This window comes from Zingiber officinale, chromosome 2A (genome assembly GCF_018446385.1).
Source record: "Zingiber officinale cultivar Zhangliang chromosome 2A, Zo_v1.1, whole genome shotgun sequence".
NCBI classification, from domain to species: domain Eukaryota; kingdom Viridiplantae; phylum Streptophyta; class Magnoliopsida; order Zingiberales; family Zingiberaceae; genus Zingiber; species Zingiber officinale.
In genome coordinates this window covers 79556970-79581652 of record NC_055988.1, presented here as the reverse complement: position 1 = coordinate 79581652, position 24683 = coordinate 79556970, and the positions used below count along the sequence as shown (strand labels likewise).

The window sequence follows — 24683 nt, the reverse complement described above, 5'->3', positions numbered from 1 at the left end:
TTTATTTCAAAAATAAATGTTTACAAAAAGCTAGGCTTTTAGTATACACTTTAATACTTTTAAGCTTTTGAAGAGTGATCTTTTGATTACCCTCTAAACTCTTTGGTGGATTCCGTCGAGTGTGAGTTGAGAGTTCGGCTTGTGTCCCCTCCTATTTCTCCAATACTTTTCGGTGTCAAGTGGTATCAGAGCGAGGTTCACCATAGCTAGTCGGAGAAGACAAAGGCCAAATGGTGATGATCCTGCAGCTCGTCAAAGAGACCTTCATGACATCAAGTTGGATGACCTACGAAGACAAGTATAACAACTCGAGCAGCACCTTGCCCAAGGCGAACCTGTGGATCATGATGTTGAGGGGGCATGGTTCGGAGGCTAATTCTACAACGCATGAGATGAGTTATAATCCATTTCATGGTAATTGAGGCGGTGATTCCAGTGATGATGCAGCACGAGGTCAAAGATATCGAAGGAACAATGATCGTAAGAAATCTTTTAACTTTAAAGTTGGCATTCTATATTTTGATGGACGAAATGATCCGAATGAGTTCATAGATTGGCTTAACTCTGTTGAAAGGATCTTTGAATTTCAAGAAATTTCAGAAGATCGTAAGGTGAAATTTGTTGCTATCAAGTTGAAGAAATATGCATCTATTTGGTGGGAGCATTTAAAGAAGTAGTGAGCTTGTAATGGCAAACAAAAGATTACAACATGGGACAAGATGAAAAAGGTATTGCGCAGAAAATTCTTACCAGATAATTATCGTCAAGATATGTTTCTCAAATACCATAATTTCAAACAAAAAGATTTGTCCGTAGAAGAGTACATCGCCGAATTTGAGAATCTCTTGATGAGATGTGATATTCTAGAACCGGATGAACCAACTATCGCTCGATTTCTTGGAGGGCTTCGATATGAGATCAGGAATATTGTGCAACTACAATCTTACTAGAGTTATAATGATGTATGCAAACTGGCTCTTAAGGTGGAAAAACAACAAAAGGATACTCGTCGATTTGGTGGGCGTTTCTCTTCAAGTAGTGGTGCTTCTAATCGAGGGAGTGCCTCTCCGTCTAAAAATACATCAACATCAAAAGATATAAAACAAAAAGCTACTGCAAGCTAAGTAAGGAAACCCATACTGATTTTGTAAAACCAAGTGGTCCTAACAACCAAAAGATATGTTTCAAATGCAAGGGTTTTGGGCATTTCGCTATCGATTGTCCAAATCGAAGGGTTGTTACTTTTGTTGAGGAAAAAGAAGAGGAGGAATCTTATGGCACATCCCCTATCTACGATGATTCTGGTGATAACGGAGAAATCACTTATGCAAATCATGGAGAATCCTTGGTGATACGTCGCAGCCTCAATACTACCTATGGAGAAGATCAATCATGGCTTCGCAATAATATCTTCCACACTAGATGCACTTCTCATGGTAAAGTGTGTAATGTCATTATTGATGGAGAAAGTTGCGAAAATGTTGTGGCTACTACAATGGTCGACAAGCTGAAGTTAAAGACCGAAGACCATCCTCAGCCTTATAAGTTATCATGGCTTCGTAAAGGTAACGAGTTGAAGGTAACTCAAAGATGTCTTATTCAATTTTCTATTTGCAATAAGTATCAAGATGAAGTTTGGTGTGATGTTATTCCAATAGATGCTTGTCATTTGCTTCTTGGTCGACCGTGGCAATTTGATAGGAAAACTCATCATGATGGCTTCAAAAATACTTATAGTTTTGTCAAAGATGGCGAGAAGATTATTCTGGGACCGGCCAAAACAAACACTAGTCCTAACCCTTTAAAAAGGGATGGAAATAATTTAGTCTCCAAGTCCCAAGTGAAAAATGATATGTGTGAATCCGATGGGGCCTTTGCATTGGTAGTCTTGGAAGAGAATGAAAATGGGCATGTTGTCCCTTCCCAAGTGCAATCTCTTCTCCAAGAATTTCAAGAGGTAGTATCACCTGAAATTCCATCAGGACTTCCTCCCATACGAAATATTCAACATTACATTGATTTAGTCCCCGACGCTTTAATTCCAAACAAGGCAACTTATAGAATGAGCCCTAACGAGTATAAAGAGTTACAAAGACAAGTTGAGGACCTTTTGGTTAAAGGTCTTATCCGAGAAAGCAAGAGCCCCTGCGTTGTCCCAAGTGAAAAATGCTATGTGTGAATCCGATGGGGCCTTTGCATTGGTAGTCTTGGAAGAGAATGAAAATGGGCATGCTGTCCCTTCCCAAGTGCAATCTCTTCTCCAAGAATTTCAAGAGGTAGTATCACCTGAAATTCCATCAGGACTTCCTCCCATACGAAATATTCAACATTACATTGATTTAGTCCCCGACGCTTTAATTCCAAACAAGGCAACTTATAGAATGAGCCCTAACGAGTATAAAGAGTTACAAAGACAAGTTGAGGACCTTTTGGTTAAAGGTCTTATCCGAGAAAGCAAGAGCCCCTGCGTTGTCCCAGCCCTTCTTGTACCAAAGAAAGATGGTTCATGGAAAATGTGCATTGATAGTAGAGCGGTCAATAAGATCACTATCAAATATCGTTTTCCTATTCCTCGCCTTGATGATCTTCTCAACCAGCTTCATAGGTTTATGGTCGGCTCTAAAATTGATCTTCAAAGTGGTTATCATCAAATTTGTATGAGACGAGGTGATGAATGGAAATCGACATTCAAAACATGGGGCGGTCTTTATGAATGGTTGGTATTGTCATTCGGTCTTTCTAATGCTCCCTCTACTTTTATGCGGCTTATGAATCATATCTTTAAACCATTCATTGGGAAGTTTGTTGTTGCCTACTTTGATGATATTCTTGTATACAGCTCTAGCCCGAAAGAACATTTGGAACATCTTCGACAGGTTTTTGAATTACTACGGGAGCAAAAGTTATATGCCAACTTGAAGAAATGTCATTTTTTTACTAATAGCCTGGTTTTCTTAGGCCATATTATTTCCTCTGATGGCATCAAAATGGACAAGAATAAGATTGAAGCTATTATGAGTTGGCCAACGCCTAAATCCCTGCATGATATTCGAAGTTTCCATGGTTTGACATTTTTTTATCGTAGGTTTATTAAGAATTTTAGCACCATCATTGCGCCTATAACTGAATGTTTGAAGGGTGGCAATTTCAAGTGGACGAACAAGGTGTTGTAAATCAGAGAGCACTAACATAGTAATAAATTGCACCAAAACAGCAAACATATATATAGTAAACAGGTATATAAAAGAGAGGTCGAGAAAATGTATCTCCGGTTGAAGCGTCAGCGTGCCGACTGTCTTTAGAGAATTTATTGCCGCCCACGGTGCAAGGCTCTCCGGCAAAATCCTCCCAAGATCCGACAACCACTCGCGTCGTCTGTAGGTGCACTCCAAGACGAACGACACACTCGAACTCAACCTCAAATCGCTAAAAACCAAGCCTCAGGACAAACTCTCGGTAAGGAAGAAGATAGAGAGAGAGAATGAGAGAAAGCAGATTGCTTCGGTGTGTTGAACCAGGAACAAAGGCAGTGTATTTATACACTCTGAAGTAGTGCACGCACCCCAGAAAGCAAAGCGTGCGTCGGTTCGAAGTGCATCGCTTCCACTTCCTCACGCGCGGGATACTGCTTCGCCAGCGAAGAAGTGCGTCGCTTCCTCACGCGCCTCGCCAGGTGCGTCGGTGGTTCACAAGGGACAGAACCAAACCAAACCAAGAACTACCAAGGACTGGCAAAAACAAACTAGGCCGCCTGCAAGCGGGAGGCCCACGAGCTGGGGATTTGCCCCCCCCCCCCCCCCCCTTGCGTGAGATGATCGCGTGCGTCACGCCCGGATTATGGATTTCCGGCTTGAACCCCCCAAAATCACCTGATTTGGGCTCGGCCCGCGCATGCGTGTAGGTCCCCTTAACATTGCTAAGCAAGGATGGAAGGGCTCCATATATAAGGCCTTCCAACCTTTCTTTGCTTAGCAATGCGGGACTAAATGCATACATCTATGCATTACAATAAGCAAAGAAATAGTTTGAATTAAACTCAAAACTCAACAATCCCCTACTAATTCAAATTATTTTGGTCAAAAAACAGAGACTTGTCCTGAGGCTTTGGTTGCAATGAGCTTTTAGTGAAAATACCTTCTGGTTTGAATTTTCACCTAAGTACACCAATCTTATTCACATAGGTTTGATGTGAACTCAGTCTTGAACTTAAACCTTTTATATGTGAAAATCAATTGGTAACAACTCATCACGGGCGACGGTTGAATCCTTCTGGGTTGGTGCATTACGACCATGCCACCGAATCTTGTTTCATAAGTGCTAAGGAGAGTTGCCTAAACCCCCCACACTGCGGCCACATAGTTACACTTACATAGGTGAGTTCTCCAAGGATGTACTGCGAGCATCCTGTCATTAAGACCTTGAACTCATTAAGAGCTCCTAAGCTCATCCTTACTAGCAGTCAAACATCTATCCAGAGAAGAGACTATAAGATTACATCTCAATCAATTTGATGCTTACGATTCACCCTTATAACTTGTTTATACCACATTGAACCTACTTCTTGGGATCTCCAATCAAATAGGTTGGGTTGCCGCTATAGGTGAATCCAGGATAGACCTCAGTCCTATTCTCTTATTGGATCTCTTGATTTTCTCAGAATCAAGTCCTTTCGTGAGTGGATCAGCAATATTATCTTTTGAACTTACAAAATGACACCACTCCAAGAGACACTAACTCACGAATAGACTTTAATCTTATTCGTACATGTCTCTTCTATTTCTGGTTATACTTAGAGCTTCTAATCTGAGTTACTGTTGTTTGATTATCACAGTGTACTGAAATAGAAGGTATTGGCTTTATCATCAAGGGAATTTCAGAAAGAAGACCCTTAAGCCAATCAGCTTCAGTTATTGTGGTATCCAAAGCACACAATTCTGCCTCAGATGTAGAACGGGTTATAATCGTCTGTTTAACAGACCTCCAAGCAACTGCACCGCCTCCAAGTGTAAAGACATAACCAGTAACGCCTTTACACTCAGCAGTCTCAGCTATCCAACTAGCATCACTATATCCCTCCAAGACTATAGGGAATCTCCCATACCACAAGCCCAAGGATATAGTGCCTTTTAGGTATCTGAGTACTTTGTCTAATGCATCCCAATGCGTTCTGTCCGGACAGCTGGTAAACCTGCTCAATTTCGTTATAGCAAAAGAAATATCAAGTCTAGAACAATTTGTTAAATACATTAGACTACCTATGATTTGTGAGTATCTTAATTGAGACACTGTCACACCACTCTTATTCTTGTGGAGAGTTTTTGAAGGATCATAGGGTGTGATGACAGATTTAACTTGGCTATAGCCATATTTCTCTAATACTCTCTCAACATAGAGTGACTGAGAAATTACTATTCCATTAGTTGAACGAGTCAACTTCAGCCCTAAAATCATGTCAGCACAACCTATATCCTTCATATCAAACTTACCACTTAAGAGGGTCTTAGTCTCATTAATAATAGAAAGGTTAGAACAAAAAAGTAAAATATCATCTACATATAAACATAAGATAATACAATTATCACCTTTTATTTTAGCATACACACATTTATCAGAGTCATTCATTTCAAAGCCAAACGATAGCATAGCACTATCAAATTTTTCGTACCACTGGTTTGGGGCTTGCTTCAAACCATAAAGATATTTGACTAACCTACAGACTTAAATTACATGTCCCTCAGGCTGATCCATATATATCTCTTCTTCAAGATCTCCATTTAGGAATGCTGTTTTGACATCCATTTGATGGACCTCAAGATGATATATGGATGTCAATGCTATTAACACTCGGATTGTAGTAATTCTGGTAACAGGAGAATAAGTGTCAAAATAGTCAATCCCTTCTTTCTGTTTGAATCCCTTAGCAACTAGGCCGACTTTGAATTTATCTACTGACCCATCATGTTTTAGTTTTTTCTTAAACACCCATTTACATCCTATAGTGGTACACCCAGGAGGTAAATCTACCAACTCCCAAGTGGCATTAGAGATAATAAAGTCCATTTCACTTTTAATAGCCTCTTTCCAGTGCTTAGCTTCAGGAGAAGTCATAGCATCTCTATATGTCACAAGGTCACCTTCTATATTATAGGTGATAAAGTCTTGGCCTAAATCCGTAGACACACGTTGTCTCTTGCTCCTTCTCAGTTCTGTATGCTCACTAGATTCATCTAGTCTAGAGTGACTTGAGGAAGGTGTACCTTCTACGAATAATGGAGCCTCTACGGAAGCATGCTTATCTCTCGTAGGAATACTAGATATAGACTGAGGTGTTCTCGTCTTCATAGGAAATATATTCTCAAAAAATGTAGCACCGCGAAGTTCTACAATAGTATTTGCATCTATTCCAGAAATTTCTGATTTAATAATCAGAAACCTATATGCAATGCTATTTTGAGCATAACCAAAGAAGATACTATCAACGGTCTTTGGACCAAGTTTTTTCCTTCTGTGTTCAAGTACTAGTACCTTTGCAAGGCACCCCCACACTTTAAGGTATTTCAAACTTGTCCTCCAGCCTTTCCAAAGCTCATATGGGCTTTTATCCCTTGACCTCATGGGGACTCTATTTAACACATGGAATGCAGTGTATAGAGCCTCCCCCCACATGAAGTTGGATAACCCAGAACTGTCTAATATGGAATTAATCATATCTTCACGGGTTCGATTTTTCTGTTCTGCTATACCGTTGGATTGAGGACTATATGGAGCAGTTACCTCGTGAATTATACCTGCATCTTGACAAAATTTTTGAAATAGGTTCGAGGTAAACTCTCCACCCCTATCAGACCTTAACCTCTTAACAGATTTATTTGTTTGATTCTCAGCTTCAAATTTAAAAATCATAAATTTATCTAAAGCTTCATCCTTAGTTTTCAGCAAATAAATATAACAATAACGAGAGTGATCATCAATGAAGGTAATGAAATACCGTTTATGGTCTCTCGTTATTACACCGTTAAACTCACAAAAGTCAGTATGAATCAATTCTAAAATATCAGAATTTCTAACAACTGATTTGAAAGGTTTACGGGATTGTTTATATTGCACACAAACTTCACATTTTTTCTTATCATTTATAGCATGCTTAGGAATCATGTCTAAATTCATCATTCTTTTTACGGTATTAAAATTGACATGTCCTAATATGTCATGCCATATATCATAAGACTCAATGTTATATGAACAACCAATATATGTAGATTTATTTAAGGTAGCATTTTCTACATTGAGTTTAAATAAACCTTCATTAAGGTAACCTTTTCCAATAAAGGTTCCTAAATGTAATATTACAACTTTATTACATTTAAAGTTCAACTCATAACCAGCGCGGACTAACTTTGATCCGCTAATCAAATTCTGACGGACCGCTGGAACATGATGCACCTCATGCAGTGATAGGACTTTTCCAGAGGTGAACCTCGGGTCAACTTGCCCTATCTCAAACACCCTGGTTGCAGAATGGTTCCCCATAGTCACAGAAGTGCCTTCAATTACCTGATAAGTAAGGAAGGCAGAGTGATCAACATAACAATACACATTAGCACCTGTATCAACTGGTGCCGTCACTAGCAGTCACAACATTTGCTTGTGCCTTGGTGTTGGATATATTGCTCTTGTTCTTCTTCTTGGGGCAGAATTTGGCATAATGTACAACTTGCTCACATGCCCAGCACGGCTTAGTTCCATTTTTCTTTTGAATCTTTAGTTTGAGTTTCATCTTGTTCTTCATTTTCTGATTTTTGAATTTTTTCTTGTCAGATGAGACTACTACGTTTGCCTTTGGAATGAAATCCATAGGCATTTTTATATCATCATTTTTATGTTAGTTCCGATGTTCTTCTTCGATATTTAAGGCAATCATCAAATCTTCTAGAGAGATTTTACCTCTCCTATGTTTAAGAGTCATGCCAAAATCTTCCCAACTCGGAGGCAATTTTTCAATGATAGACAAGATCTGAAATTTTTCGGATAATGACATATCTTCTTCAGCAAGACCATGAATTTGAACTTGGAATTCATGTGTTTGCTTAACCACAGATTTCCCTTCAACCATTTTGAAGTTTAGGAATTTTATGACAGTGTACTTTTCTAAACCAGAATCTTCGGAATTATATTTTTTATCCAAAGATTTCCATAGCTCTTTAGCCGAAGCCGTTGAGCAGTACACATCAAATAGTGCGTCTGAGAGGGCAGACATGATCCTCCCATTGCAGAGATAATCCCTTTGCTTAAACCTCTGTAAGGCAACACTATAGGCAGGTTCCTCTTCATTAGGTGAAGGAGGATCTGTTTCTATAACGGAGAATAGCCCTAGTGTAGTAAGCCAAAATTTCATCCGTTGTTGCCAACGTCTGAAGTTTTGTCCGAAAAATTTCTCGGGTCTAGTACTAGCCTCATCAGACCCCATTACCCTATCATTCATCATGTCTACTGATGCTTACAATAAATTCTCTAAAATTAAATTCTCTAAAATTGTTGTAAATCAGAGAGCACTAACATAGTAATAAATTGCACCAAAACAGCAAGCATGTAGTAAACAGGTAAATAAAAGAGAGGTCGAGAAAATGTATCTCCTGTTGAAGCGTCGGCGTGCCGACTGTCTTTAGAGAATTTATTGCCGCCCACAGTGCAAGGCTCTTCGGCAAAATCCTCCCAAGATCCAACAACCACTCTCGTCATCCGTAGGTGCACTCCAAGACGAACGACGCACTTGGACTCAACCTCATATCGCTAAAAACCAAGCCTCAGGACAAACTCTCGGTAAGGAAGAAGACAGAGAGAGAGAAGGAGAGAAAGCAGACTGCTTCGGTGTGTTGAACCAGGAACAAAGGCAATGTGTTTATACACTCTGAAGCAGTGCACGCACCCCAGGAAGCAAAGCGTGTGTCGCTTCCGCTTCCTCGCGGGATACTGGTTCACAAGGGACAGAACCAAACCAAACCAAGGACTAGCAAAAATAAACCAGGCCTCCTGCAAGTATGAGGCCCATGAGCTAGGGATTTGCACCCCCCTACGCGCGATGATCGCGTGCGTCACACCCGGTTTATGAATTTCCGGCTCGAACCCCCCGAAACCACCTGATTTGGGCTCGCCCCGCGCATGCGTGTAGGTCCCCTTAACATTGCTAAATAAGGATGGAAAGGCTCCATATATAAGGCCTTCCAACCTTTCTTTGCTTAGCAATGTTGGACTAAATGCATATATCTATGCATTACAATAAGCAAAGAAATAGTTTGAATTAAACTCAAAACTCAACACGAGGCGCAACAAAGCTTTGAGCTTCTTAAAAGAAAGGTTACAGAAGCTCCAATATTGCAACCACCAGATTTTGACCAAGTTTTTGAAATAGACTATGATGCTTCAAATGTGGGAATCGGCGGTGTCCTTAGTCAAAATGGGAGACCCATTGCTTTCTTTAGTGAAATGTTGAATCATTCTCGTCGCAATTATTCTACCTATGAAAAGGAATTCTTTGCCATTGTCCAAACCTTGGATCATTGGCAACATTATCTCCTCCATAAAGAATTTGTCCTTTTCTCGAATCACAAAGCCTTGAAGTATTTGAATACTCAACACAAATTGAAACCTCGTCTAAATGGGTTGAGTTTCTACAAGCCTTCAACTTCCTTATCAAACACAAATCTGGTGCTCTTAATCGAGTGGTGGATTCTCTTAGCCGACGACATACTCTCTTGTCTACTTTACAACTAAAGGTAATTGGATTTGAGGTAGTCAAAGATCTCTACAAAAATGATCCCTATTTTGGTCATATTTGGGAAGAATGCATAAAAGCTCCATTCAAACTCTTCTTGATTCACAATGGATTTCTCTTCAAAGAAAAATATCTATGTATTTTTGATTGTTTGCTACGACTTATCATCATTTGTGAAGCTCATAATGGAGGGTTGGCAGGATATTTTGGTAGAGACAAAACTCTTACACTCATTCAAGAGAATTTTTATTGGTCACGCATGGATCGGGATATCAAAACATATATTGACATGTGTCGAATTTGTCATGTTGCCAAGAGTCATGGTCAGAATACGGGCTTGTACACTCCACTACCAGTACCAACAAGTCCTTGGGAAGATTTAAGCATGGATTTTGTGATTGAATTACCACGCACTCAAAGGAACAAAGATTCAGTTATGGTGGTAGTTGATAGGTTCTCTAAAATGACCCATTTCATTCCTTGCACCAAAAAGTTGGATGCTACACATGTAGCCGATCTTTATTTCAAATAAATTGTGAGACTTCATGGAATTCCCAAAACCATTACTTCTAACCAAGATCCTAAATTTATGAGTCATTTTTGGCACACCTTATGGCGAAAATTGGGAACACAACTCCAATTCAGTTCCTCTCACCATCCCCAAACGGACGGACAAACGGAAGTAGTGAACCAGAGCTTGGGAAATCTTCTTAGAAGTTTGGTTGGTAAAAATCCTCGCCAATGGGATGTAATTTTAGCTCAAGCCAAGTTTGCTTATAATCGATCTCTCATCCAAACAACAGGGCGAAGTCCCTTCGAAGTTGTATATGGAATTAATCCCCTCACTCCATTGGATTTGGCCCCCATTCCAGCCTCTCGTCATCTAAGTGAAGATGGAGAAGAGTATGCACAATCCATCAAAAAGTTGCATGAGCAAGTTCGGCAAGAAATTATTAAACAAAATGAGAAGTATCAGAAAAATGAGAACAAACACAGAAAGCAAGTAAGTTTCAAGGGAGGAGAATTGGTATGGATTCACTTAAGAAAGGAGTGTTTCCCCCGTGGTCAACATGGAAAGTTATAATCTAGAGTTGATGGTCCTTTTAGGATCTTAAAGAAGATTGGCAATAATGCTTATGAAATTGTTTTGCCGAGCAACTATGGTGTTTCTACAACCTTCAATGTCGCTGACCTCTCTCCTTATCTTGGTGATGAACCTCCTTTTGATTCGAGGATGAATCTTTTCCAACCGAGGGAGACTGACGCCAAAAATTCTACTTGGAAAAATCCAACTACTCGAGTGACGAGCCTTCTTTAATGCCACTGCATGCTCTTTTTGGGCAAACTCTATTCTTGAGTCTTAGAAAATATAACTCACTTAATGAAGTCTTAGGAACTCTAAGGGTCATTTAAAATAGTTTGACTCATCTTGGCAAGTGCTCCAAGTTTCCCCTATAAAATGTTATCATTTGTATTGTTGAGGGGAGTTTTTGGATGATAAAAATATTGTGTGCTTTTAAGCTTTTGAAGAGTGATCTTCTGATTATCCTCTAAACTCTTCGATGGATTCCGTCGAGTGTGAGTTGAGAGTTCGCCTTGTGTTCCCTCCTATTTCTCCGATACTTTCCGGTGTCAATCATTGTTTAATTTATTGCATCACAACATTGTTTTAAGTCATAAGAGACTCAAGACCCACACGACCCTATTAAGTAGCTCATTATGAGGTCTATTTAACTACAAATTTTTATTTATATTATAATCGATTTTGATATTATAATCTACTAATTTCTAATTATATTACCTTTTCTTAGGAATAATTGGTCGCTATTGATATATTCTATATATCAACACCATCATATATCTAAAATATTATCCAGTACCAAAATTAGTTATATATTTATGTTTTTAGTGTATTGTTTTTATTATTAATTTTTGAATCAGTTTGCCTCGAATGATTTTGGATAGTTTATTTCGATACTTGTGATATTTTATATAGATTTGAATAGTTGTAAAATATTATCCAGTACCAAAATTAGTTATATATTTATGTTTTTAGTGTATTGTTTTTATTATTAATTTTTGAATCAATTTGCCTTGAATGTTTTTGGATAGTTTATTTCGATACTTGTGATATTTTATATAGATTTGAATAGTTGATTGGGAAGGTTTATGATATTTTTGTATAGCTATTTATTTATGATAGTTATAATTTTGTGAATGTATCATTGATTGTATTATTTATGTTATACCCTAAGAATATTCACATATCTCTATAATAACATGATATTATTTACTTGGGTCTAAGCCCTCATGATTTTGCTCTTGGACTCTATTCAAAAGGTCTCATCCCAGTAAAGATATCATACATCCTTTTAAACCTATGATTTTTTCTATTTTTTTCAATGTGAGACTTTGATTGAATTCTAACAATGTGTATCGATTGTAATGAGTTTGTGAATGTATAATCGATTAGATTAGTTGTTTGTGTATGTATTGTGAATATTTATCTATAGTGTAATGACATATATACAGAGTTTGTATGGATGATTAGTGATATGAAAAATGTAAACAGATTAATTGCAAATATCATAGAAGAATCTATAATTTTAAATATTAGCAACGGAATTAAAGATTCCATCAGTAATTATCGTAAATTGAATAGTATTCCATTTACAATAATTATCAAAAGAATCATAAATTCTGTCGATAAAAATCATAATAGAAACATATTTTTTTATTTACTATCTAGTGACGTAAACAACATTTCTGTCGCTAATTACCAATAGAATTTATGATTCTGTTGTCATGATTAATGACGGAAATACTAATTTTGACTTTATAAGTAGTGACGGAAATATGAATTCATCATTACATTTAGCCATAGAGTTATATTCCATTGTTAATCATGATGATGAAATCGTATGATGATGAAATCGTAAATTACGTCGCCAAAATCCTCTATGACCCAATATATTCCAACAATCGTATGTTCGTCGTAATTTCATCACTAAACTCAAATAACGACAGAAATATCTATCATATCTATCATTAATATAGAGTGTTTTAGATTAAGAAATATACCTATCGCAACACTCAAAACATCATTATACTAATCCACTATAGCAAATGATTCACGATATTTATAGTCTGCCTTGATCATCGACTGAAAGCTAGCCCACGGTAATATATCATTTACCAACTCAGTTAAGTCCGTGAGATAAACCCAAGAGGTCCCCTCGGATGTGCCTAATGGTTAGCGCATTAGGTGTTGTCATCATGAAATCTAGGGTTCGAATCTCGGTAAAATCGAGGTAAATGCCTCTCTTATGTGCTAGTCACTATTCCAAAGGCTAGTAGCCACTTGTGATTTACTTCTTCCGTGTTAACCCTGGACGGATTGACAAAAATACTGGGGACAAACATATTCATCTTTTGTCACCGTGAGAAAAACACAAGAGGCCAAGATGCTCTCTTGATAAATGGTAGATAAATAAGTCAAATCATCTACCGATTAACCAATGGCAGTCCCGTAATTTTCTTGGATACGCCATCAAAATATCATATCATGAGTTGGTGTCGGTGTGAGATCGGAAACGAGCAGAGACAGCGGAAAGAGGGATGGGCGTGGCGATTCTAGACGGATCGACGGTGCGAGCCTTCGTCGGCGACGAGGCAGCCTTCAACCGGAGCATCGACGAACGATTCGCGGCGCTGGATCTCAACGGCGACGGCGTCCTCTCCCGCGCCGAGCTCCGCCGCGCCCTCGAGACCTTCCGCCTCCTCGAGACCCACTTCGGCGTCGACGTCGTCACTCCGCCGGCCGAGCTCGCGGCCCTCTACAACTCCATCTTTGACCAGTTCGACCTCGACCGCAGCGGCACGGTCGACCGAGATGAGTTCCGCGCCGAGATGCGCAACATCCTCCTCGCCATCGCCGACGGCCTCGGCGACTCCCCGATCCAGGTCGTCCTGGAGGAGGACGAGGCGGGGTCTAACCTCCTGCAGCAGGCGGTCGACCTCGAGGCCTCGAAGATTGCCGCTGCTTCCGCCGCCGCGCCGCCTCTTTCTTGACGGTGCGCTGTAACGCTTACCGAATACCGCAGCGCAGCGGACCCCTTCTTCTAGTAAGTAGTTCACCCACCACGGAATAAACTTCGCTCGACTGTCTGCGTGCCACGTGTCGGTTGTAATATCTTTGGGTCGTGTTTGTTGCTGTTCAACTGTGGTTGTTGTGACGTCGTGATGACCTGCGCACTCTCGTTGCAATAAAATGGCTTGAATTTATTATCGTTGAAAATGATTTTAGTTGAATATCTTCGATCCCCTTTTAATGAATAAAAAAAGAAAAACAAATAAAATTAGAAAAAGGAAACTGTTTAATTAATTTATTTAATAGGCCAGAGAATTCAGTTAATTAAAAGGGGGAAAAAAACGAGAGAGAGAGAGATAACCAGAACCGAAAATAGGAATAATCACAGCCGTAAATCCAAACTGAGGCTTTCCTTGGCGTTTGGCATGAACTGGAACCCCAATTGGCTTTTCGAAGGAGACGCAGATGGAGAAGAAGAAGCGGCGATCAAGCCGTTATTGTTCACAACAAAGTGACCGCCTCCTCTTCCTCGAGGATCCATTGCTTGATCTCCCCCTCCTCCTCCTCCTCCTCCTCTTGTCATCAATGGGATCGCCGGGATCGGTGAGTCCAGGCCGGGCACCGCGCCGTGGTGGCGCCAGATTGGCCGCCAGGTGCCTCCGCCGATGGGATGGCCCACGGGGGACAGCCCGTCGTGGAAACCGGTAGCGGCGTGGAACGGAGGGGATGGCACGGCGACGGTTTGGTGGTGGTGGTGGTGGTAGTTGAAGAGGCCGTAGAAGTGGTGGCGGCCGTCGACGGCCCATGCGGCGTGGTGGGCCTGGAGGTGGGCCCGCTTGGCGTGCTGGCGCTCCCGCTTGTGGGCGTTTTGGTGCCCGCCTAGAGCTTGCGAGGTCGGGAATTGGCGGCAGCAGTAGTGGCACTCGAACTTGCGCGCGCTCTCCCCTCCTCCTCCGTTATTAACGGCGGAGGATGCGGCAGCGGCTATGGCGGTGGCGGTGTTGGTTGTCGATATGTTGGTGATGGTCGAGTGGTCTTTGGCGGTGGTGGCGGTGTCGTCTTCGGTGCTGCGGCAATGAGGGACTTCGATCCCGAAGAGGCGGATGGCCGAGGCGTTGCCGCTGGAAGTGGGTTTCGGGCCGGTTGGTCGGATGAAGGGCAGCTGGGCGAAGGAGTCTACGGCGCCCATGAAATCGCGCGCCTCAAGCTCGCTCATTTTTCAGACTGCTGTCGCTTCCTGTTCGATCAATTGCCTCAGTAGAATTCAGCAGTAAGTTTAGGTATGAAGAAGGAAAGGAGAGGGAGATGGTACTAGAAGAGCTATTTCTTTTGCCCTTTATTCGGCTTGATCCTAATTCCTTTGAATGATCACAGCTCACTGAGATGCTGGCGTTTGATATCTCACTCTCACCTGTAGTTCGGAGGATGATGGCGCTGTAAGGTGTTCTGTCTATTAAGAAGACTGGGAGTGAGGTAGAGAGAGAGAAATATCGACAAATGAAGCTGATCCCATCTTTTGATAGCAGTACTGTCTATAGATGCAGTAGCTGTTTTCTTCTGCTGGTGGTTGAGTTGAGTCACTGAATCGGTCTGGTGGTGGAGCTGGCTTTTGGCTTGTTAAACACCAACCAAGTACCACAACGAGGCTACAGCATCACCTCTCCATGGCCAATCTGCTCTTCTTTTTTATTCTGTTACTTCAATTTTCTACTTTACAACTTTGGCTTTCATGCATGTGTAAGAAACCAGCAGACATCAGTGGAGGAGTAGACAAGTACGTGACCACCTCTGCTTCTTTCTCTCTCTCTGAGGTTGTGTTTACCCTCGCTTCAGTATGTGATACAACTCCATTAGGTACTCTCTTTAATCGATACCTGTTGCCTCTTTATATCTGGTGGCTGGATGCTGCAGAGCAAGGAAAGTGGTCCTGGAGAAAGAAAGGTATGCAGTGGTGTTTGATGATTACTTTGGCTTTGTACATGTTCTTTCATGTTTTATGCTATTAAGTGTTTACTTGAGCTAGTTTTAAAGGACATGTTCATCCATGCTACAGTCTACTTTTCTTCTCTGATTGTGCAGCTTGTATAATGCTTCTTCAAAGTTCCTCTTCATTTGAATCAGAGTTTATGTAACCATACCATAAATTACCTTTGCAACCTTTATCAAGGAAAAAAACATTATCAAAAGTGCTAGAAACTTATGGTTAAAGTTGATAGGTGGTTCTAACATGGAGATATGACCACAATGTTATGCATTGGAAATTAATGTCGAGTCTAACTTAAGGACATCCTTGTTAACAAAAATCTCTTTTTATCGCTTCTTGCATTGGTATGGGCTATAGAAGCCAAATTACGTTCATATGACCAGGTAAGGTTGATGTAAGTTTCATACCTTCATTCCTTCTCCATAGTATGCAGAATATTTTTGGGCATCTAGCTGTCTAGATATCTAGGGATCTGTATTTCTGGCTCAAATTATTAGTTCATTAATCCCGAGTTTGATATTTGTCATTGTCATTTGGAAGCCTGATGTAGAAACAATGAATACCACAGGACCATATTAAAACAATTTTAGCCAAAACTTATGTGTGTGTATATCTTTATGCAACCCGAACAATTTAATTAGACAAGAGTTAACTTCGTTTCAAAAACTTTTCCACTGAGATAGAAACTCTGCTCATGAAAATCAACTTCAAAAGTGAAGGTTGATGTTGAGTTCAATTTGTTTGTCAATAATGAACATGCAAAAGCCAACCAGAATTTTAGCAGGAATTTTTTTTGTCATCCTGTGATTACAATCTATATATGAATATTGGTCTTTGAACAAGAGACAGACAAAGGGTGGATCACTTAACAAGGTTATTTCTATTTTTGACTAAATCTCGATAGCTCGAGTACGAGTAATAATATAGCAAACCTTATCTTTATGCTGAAGTTCCCTGCCACTCCCCCTTTGTCTCTATGACTAAATATCTTGTTGGTAAAAAAGAGGATGCCTTGTTCATGCATGCCAGACATACTCTGTAATTGTTCCCTCTTATTACTGCTGATGGTTCATCTTTTTCTGCTTTTTTCTCCCTCATTTGTACTCTGCACTGGTCCAGTGAAATGGACACAACACAAATCATAAATCTACTGTAGTCCTCTGAACTATTTATCCACCTCATAAAAATAACCCTAGCAATAGCCAAATTCAAATTAAGTAATGCCCCCACTAACTTATTACTGACATGTACCACTCTGGGATTCATGCTTGCTTGTTTTCTCCATAACTCTGTCACTGAGCATACCCAATTTCATCCATTGGCTTTCATGGTTAACAAGAGGCATTCTTGTCTCATCCCCTAGCTCATCAGCTTGCTTATGAAACAATAGGAAGTCCTTAGTAAAACCAAGGTTGTTTGATTAGCATGTCTTTGTCTTTATAATACAAAAGCCAGCTCAATGAGCCAAGCTACACTCAGTGCTGATGTTCATTACTACACTGGGCATATTTTATATCTTAAATTCGATCAATTTGGGGTCTGTCACAGATCTTTCATAATGTTTTTGCTTCACGAGGTTATACACACATGCGCACACTAAATCTGTAACTGCTGAGAGAGGAGCCATTTAATAAGGAAATGTTTCAGACATTCCTAAATTGTAGCTGGATGTAAACAGATGAAGAATTCATTTCTTAGCTACACAAACTTGATTATTAAGGCCAATCAGAGCACACCACATACATCTTATGGACTCTGACATTGAATCAATTATTGAACTCAAACTTTGAAGAAGAGGATGTTTTGGTGCGCGATAAACCCCCAATCAATGCCACCAGGGCTGGGTCTGCTCATTAATACTTTGGTGGTCTTCTCAAGGCATGAGATGATCGTGCTGTCGGAATAATGATTTAATCTTAGGACCACTACGGATGGAATGGGATCTCAAAGCCCTAGTCCTCTTTGATCAAATAAATTGCAGTTGTTTTCTTAATGTAGCCAAAAAAGAAAGGAAAGTGAAGTGGAGGTGCCTCTTTTGTCATCAGCAATGAATGTCCATGAGGGCTTGTGGGGACTGTTCTTGCTTCAAAATGATTACGCCTACTTTATAAACCTCAATTCAAGTTGATTGAATAGCCCCTGTCATTTCTTCTCGTCTCCTCTGTTATTATCTTCAATCTTTCACGTGTAAAACATCTCCTAACTTTTAAGCATCAAGATTATGATGGAAGTGGTAATCATATTTAAAGTAACACTTGGTGAAAACAATGCACCTCTTTAAAATGTGTTTCGAACTCTCAAAATTAGCTGGATTAAATGGGTGGTTTCGATTATACATATATCGTGGCAAAAGGTGATTTTCTCGCCCTCGGCGCCTCCTCCATCCCATCACAGGCCACCACGGAAGAGGTAAATCCGCTACTAGCCTTGGACAGTTAAATAGGATTATACATATATCATAATAGTATAGAAAGAGTAGAAGATCCAATGTTACCTCCTTTTAAAGATTTTTCCGCACTCGTTCTTTACATCATAGAATATATATTTGTTCTAAAATATGTTATTTCTTTTTTAAGATTTTCTGAGGACTAGTTCTCTGTAGAATATTTTTCAGGCTTGCATAATTATATTTGACATACATGGTAGCTCCTCAGGTTCTTGCATCCTTGTGTCGGCATTTGGATACCTACACTTCACTTTTACAAAGTCACGATGCTGCAGAAATTTGGTAGGACAATATAAAAAGATTGATGATAGGGAGGTTTAACAAATGCTAACACGAAACATGCCGGTAGTACATGAAGAGCTATCTAAGCAAGTCATCTATTTTCCTTGTTTATTGATAGGGAGGTTTATAAGTGGCCATGCTTGTTTAAAAGAATCATATCTATCAAACATCTAAGGCATTAATGATAGGTGGCCCTCAATGGTACTTTTCCTATTTTACTACACGTTTATGTTTTAGAGTTCAGTGAATCAAACTAATAAGACCACATTCCTAGTAGATTAAGTCCTATGGAGAATCGCCATTTGCATTAATTTTCAAAGTGTTGGCTTTGTGTGTGATCATTATCATCATCTATCAGTCTGCATCGACCTCAACAATCTGTCTTTGTTACCCTTAATTGCTTTTATTTGATTGTGTGTTCTGGATGACAGTTTATGGAGATTTCATGGAGATGGTGCATTCGATGGTCAAGTTGAGCTGAATTATTTATGTCATCGACAAGGTCCCAATTTGTGCAGCACAAGGACATGAGTAGGACACGGAGACGCTGAAACACCCACATTTCTTTCTATTCATGTTGCTGTGTGAATTTTTACAAAAAAATGTGACCCGATGTTCATCGCCATTTGCTCCAAGGCAACTTACACAAAATGCCTGACACCCAAAGAAATTACTTGATGGATGAAACAAAGATAAAGGTGCTGGTGGATCAGTTGAATATACCTTCTGACATAATCAACTCTTCAGTTTGCCCCATATCATGCTCGATCGTAAAGGAGGTGAATGAAGGTTTAACGCACGACCCCGACACTGATTCTTGGATAGTTTTTCTTAACCTTCCAAATCCATGTGCCAAATTTAGTCTTGCATCGTTCCATGTCGATCCTAGGTAGCACTACAAATATCTATGCCTAACCTGGTCAAAATGGATCTGGGAATAGTGTAACAAGTAAGATCACATGATTGATATGAAGTCCTTCCTCGATCACTTTCATCCTAGGCAAATTTCTGAGATGTGTCAAGGAACATGAATTGAATTCAATCTGGTGTCAAGGACCACACAGAGAGGACCACAGAACATGATCCCTGACGACATTGCTCGAATCCAGTTTCGATGGCTCAGCATTTTGGTCAGGATGGCAGTCTCCCCATCCTTCATGTTCCCATCCATCAAGCCTCTCCTTTATGCAGCTCCCAATGCCAGTGCCTTATAGGGACCAACACTGCTTCAAACATTCATCCTTTCTATGAAAAAAAAAACAGTGTTTTAATAGATGGAACTGCCGGTCGATTTAACCAGATAAGCTTGGTCTCAATCTAACCCTGTCTATTGGTCGGCCATTTTAGTGAGTTAAACCTGACATCAAATGTGACCATGTTGAACTTGAAGTAGTAGAAATACTTCAATCAAACCAGACTTGAACTATTAACTTTAGTTACTCTTAAGTTAGTAAGAAGAGTGCCCCCGCCTCCAACGGCAGGGGCTTAGCCAAGTGACGATGGGAGGTCTCCGTGTTTTTTTTTTAAAAAAATTAATACTATATCTCATCGTCATTTTGATCGGTCATAATCGTTCATGTCAGAAAATTAAAATTGATCACATATTTAAAAAGCTCTCGACGAAAATTATCAATTTGTACCATTTTTACGAGAAAATATCATGACTTGGAAGGTTAAATATTAAAATTTAAAAATATAATATAATAATAAACGGATTATGAAGCGAGAGCACTAAATTAAAATTGATTCGAGTTTGAACTAAATCTAACGGGTAGGTGCGGAGATAAGGATTATGTTTGTTCTAAATCGAGATTGATTTGAAGTTGATTTGATTAAGTTATAATCGAATTAAATTTATAGTTTAAACAGATTCGATCAGTTTAAAATGAATTAAGATATTTTTGGAGAAACCTTCTCTTTCCCTTTTTTTCCCTGCAGCCCTCATTGTGCTATATGCCACTATCGTGTCTTCGACCATTCCTCTCTTTTATTTCTCCCTTCCTCTTCTTCCCTTTTTCCTTCTCCTTCTCTTCTCCCACGATAATAAATCTGTGGTTTTTTCCTCGCCTCTCTTCTCAAGCACCATCAAGCAAGAAAAGTATCATTAGATTCTATAAGTATCCCGTGTTAGTTTTGATGTGATCAACTAAATTAAAGTTAGGTCTTGTTGTCTTTTGATGTCTTGTGTCTAAGTGTGCAGGAACTTAAGAGCACAGGAAGTCGAGCGAAAGATGCAACTAACGAGAAGGATGACATGGGAGAGTCAATGAGCTCGGTGTGTCCGAGACACGAGACGCTACGGAAGAGTACGCTGGCGGACGAGAAGGAGGCGCGCGACGTTTCCGAGGGATGAGAAGCTAAAGCGGAAGGTTGCTCGAGAAGGCCGGAACATGGGTTCGGGTGAGCTCTATTCCGGATAGCCGAAATCACCCAATCCAACGGAGCAGGAATGGAAGACCTGGACGAAAAGTCAACCTAAAGTTGGCTGTGGTCCGGGAGCCTGAGATATTTCGGGTGCCTGGACTAGTCTAGTCCAGCGGGGCGCCTTAGCAAGGCGACCTTGTGCGAAGGCGGTCTGAGCGTTCGGAGTTGTTCCAAGCGCCCGAACCAGATAAATTTATCCAGATCGAGCTGTTACAATCCATTGCGTCGTGAAGAAAGTTTTATCCACACCCAGGTGCTCGGAACCCTTCCAGGTGCCCGGAGCAAGGTTATCAATACAGCTAGTCAAAACAATACTAGAAAACAATGTTCTCTTCTATTCTACTTTGTGATCTAGTGTTTTAACTATTGTAAGAGGCTTCTCCATCAGAAGGAGATTTGATAGTGAGCTTTCAACGTTGATCCGGTGGTAAGGTAGGGTCTGGTCGGCAGGAGGTCAAAGTGGTCAATGTTAGGCGGGCGTCCGATCGGGCAAATTACCTCCGTGGTTAGCAGGAAGAGTAGACGATCTGACACTTCGACAGCTCGATCAGACACCGAGCTTCCGATGCTCATGAAGCTCAACCAGGGAGGCACGAAGGCCGAGCAACCATCCCGCTCGTCCAAACAGTGGATGCAACCTCGACCTGGTAGACAGGGCTCCCTCACCTGATGGGGGGAGCCAACCAGCAGAACATTGGTTGAGCGGACTCTCGGCCCGGCTGTTGCCTCACCCGGACGGCAGATTGGCCGAGCGGCTCTCTTGCTCGAGATGCTCGGCCTGGCTGTTGCATCACCCGAACGACAAACTGGTCGAGCGACTCTCCCGCTCGTCCCAATAACAGACAAAGGAGCAGTTGGCAATATCTTCCTAGGAATCAGTGTCGTCAATAGGCGACATGGTCGGCGACGTGGTCAGACAGAGGATCATACGGTGGAAGCTTCCACTATCATGTTAGGGATATGCTTGGGCTATTAAGGTATGATGTCAGACACGATTTCTAACACGACCATTCCAGGTATGCTTTGGGAAGCATGCACGCTTCGGGAAACGTGTACGCGCCTCCTGGGAGCTCTATATAAGAAGCCCCAAAGCTTTATCGAAGGTATGTTTTTCATCATTGTAGCTACAGTCACGCTACTGCTCCTTTCTTGTCTACTTCATTTGCTTGCCATCGGTAGCTGACTTGAGCATCGGAGGGTCATAACCCCTCCTCGGCTCAGCACTAACGACTCTGTGGTTGCAGGCTTAGCTTGTTAGAGGGTCTGCATCACCTTCAGTCAACATCCAGTCAACGTAAGCACCATCTTCCCAGCGTCTTTCTACTCACACTCGGACAGGATTAATTTTGGCACCGTCTGTGGGAACGCACCTAAATCCGAGCTGAGGAGATGGAAGAAGCTGGACGTCTCCACACCGTGACGCTCACTCCAGAGGAGCTCGATGCGCTCATTCAAGTGCGGGCGACAAAAATTGCCGAACAACAACAGCAAAAGGCATTCGCCGATCATCTGGCGCAGCAAGTGACATCGGCCTCAAGGGGCCAAGCGGCGCACGAGGATCGACCGGAGCAACTTTCCATCTGGGGACAAAACAAGATGTCGACCGACACTCCAGGAAAAGTTCCACGAGCGCCCATTCCGTTTCACCTGGCGTTATTTCAGACACACTCAGAAATCACTCAGGCCAACCAGGACCGGGGTTCTTGCTCGGACGAGGCTCTCGTGCGGGATGTAAGAAAAGGCAAAGCGCCCCGAGCTGATTCGTCGCCCGAGCGGGTCAACCGAAAATTCTCCGAGACCATTCTACAGGATCCGTTGCCGAGGCACTACGTTCCCTTGGCGATCGGCGAATATAACGGGTCGATAGACCCGGACAACCATCTCGGTAAGTTTAATAATGCCGCCACTCTGCATCAGTACACAAATGGAGTCAAGTGTCGAGTCTTCCTCACTACGCTCTCCGGCTCGGCACAGCGGTGGTTTCGGAGGTTGCCGGATGGGTCAAACAGAAGCTTTAAGGACTTCTGAACGGTTTTCCTTCACCACTTCGCAAGCAGCAGACATTATCAGAAAACAAGCGTAAGCCTGTTCTCCATGAAGCAAGGCCAGAGGGAGACTCTCCGAGCCTACATCCAACGCTTTGACCAGATGACAATAGATATCCCCTCAGTCTCGCCCGAGACCATGATGAATGCGTTCACGCAAGGGCTCGTGGTCGGGGACTTCTTCCAATCGCTCGTCCGGAAGTTGCCCCGCGACTATGACCACATGTTGAAGAAGGCCAATGAGTACATAAACGTGGAGGAAGCTCAGACGGCTAGAAGGAAGGAGGCTCCATCCAAACCATCGGCGCCAACTGAGCGAAGGCCGCCGTCTAGCCATCAGCCGCCGAGACGGCCACGGGCCGAAGGAGTGCGGTCACACCAGGAAGCAAGGCCGCACGCTGTCCAGCATGTTGCTGCAGAGCGGCAGAGACCCAAGGGGAAGGTATGGACCCCTTTGTTCTACTCATTCAATCAGTCTGCAACTCATAACACCCGCGACTGTCGCAGGTTCAACCCGGTCACCAAACCGGCGCTTAGGAGTTATCGTCGCTGATCCCCCTCTCCTGACCGGCGACATGAGTATCATCGTTCCGAGCAGAGAGAAGAAGCAAGGCGATCCCCGAGGCCGCCTCATCGGAGGAGCGCAGAGCCAGCCAGAGCCGGGCGAGAGCAAAACAGGTCGTCCGCTCAGGAGGAGGAGAACATGAACAATACTGCTCGAGGGGAGATCAACATCATAGCTGGCGGGTCGACCGACGGAGATTTCAACTGAGCTAGGAAGTCACACTCTCGGCGGTTAGAAATCCATGCGGTGGGTTGCAGTCTAGAGCAGGCCAGCGGATCCGAGATCAGCTTTGGTCCCCATGATCTCGAGGGAGTTGAAGTGTCGCACGACGACACACTCATTATTTAAGCGGTAATAGCCAATTACACTATTCACCGTATATTCGTTGACATGGGCAGCTCGGTTAATATCATTTTCAAGAAGGCATTCGACTAGCTCCAAATTGACCAAGGCGAGCTGTTGCCAATAACGGCCCCTCTATACGGGTTCACCGACAATGAAATCTTGCCGATTGGCCAGATCAAGATGGCTATCTTGCTCGGAGAGGAACCACTTCGGAGGACGAGGGCCACCAACTTCATCGTAGTAGATGCCCCCTCAAACTACAATGACATCTTGGGTCGACTGACCCTTAATGAATTCCGGACGGTTGTCTCAACCTTCTGCCAGAAGATCAAGTTCCCGGTGGAGGATCGGGTCGGAGAAGTAAGAGGAGATCAGTTGGCTGCTTGGCGCTGCTACGTCGAGATGGTCAAAATGAAAGCAAAGTCCACTAGGAAAACGCCCCGGATGGATGTAAGTGTCATAACCGAGAAGCCTCCCACTTTAATTTATGAAGAAAAGGAAGTACAGATACATCCGGGTCGAGCAAAGGTGACGACTTTCATAGCGTCTGACTTGGAGGCCGAGCAGAAGGCTGAGCTGATCGGATGCCTTCAGCAAAACCATGATGTCTTCGCATGGTCAACACATGAGTTGCCCGGCATTTCCCCGAGTGTCGCGCAGCATGAGCTCCACGTCCGATCGGACGCTCGGCCGGTGAAGTAGAGAAAGAGAGACTTCAGTGCTTAACAGA

At 41.9% G+C, this 24683-nt stretch overlaps 2 protein-coding genes and 1 long non-coding RNA gene across 3 annotated transcripts; 2 read left to right on the top strand and 1 right to left on the bottom strand.

The window, feature by feature from the left end:
• Nucleotides 1-13335: 13335 nt before the first annotated feature.
• LOC122041309 lies at nt 13336-14069 on the top strand. Its single transcript, XM_042600946.1, has one exon. The coding sequence runs from the start codon at nt 13391-13393 to the stop codon at nt 13841-13843; it is 453 nt and encodes a 150-aa protein (XP_042456880.1). The 5' UTR covers nt 13336-13390; the 3' UTR covers nt 13844-14069.
• Nucleotides 13970-15078, bottom strand: LOC122041308 (zinc finger protein 8-like). The gene is made up of 2 exons (XM_042600945.1): nt 14224-15078; nt 13970-14096 (listed from the first exon to the last, which is right to left on the bottom strand). The coding sequence occupies exon 1, from the start codon at nt 15076-15078 to the stop codon at nt 14245-14247; it is 834 nt and encodes a 277-aa protein (XP_042456879.1). The 3' UTR covers nt 13970-14096; nt 14224-14244.
• LOC122041311 lies at nt 15001-19330 on the top strand. Its single transcript, XR_006128952.1, has 3 exons — nt 15001-15142; nt 15237-15803; nt 19006-19330. It is a non-coding gene; the product is annotated as an uncharacterized LOC122041311 (long non-coding RNA).
• The last annotated feature ends 5353 nt before the right edge of the window (nt 19331-24683 follow it).

What these genes read in the sequence shown, in the direction of transcription:
- LOC122041309 (XM_042600946.1), top strand. Translation starts at nt 13,391, where the DNA reads ATGGGCGTGGCGATTCTAGACGGATCGACGGTGCGAGCCTTCGTCGGC.
- LOC122041308 (XM_042600945.1), bottom strand. Translation starts at nt 15,078, where the DNA reads ATGAGCGAGCTTGAGGCGCGCGATTTCATGGGCGCCGTAGACTCCTTC.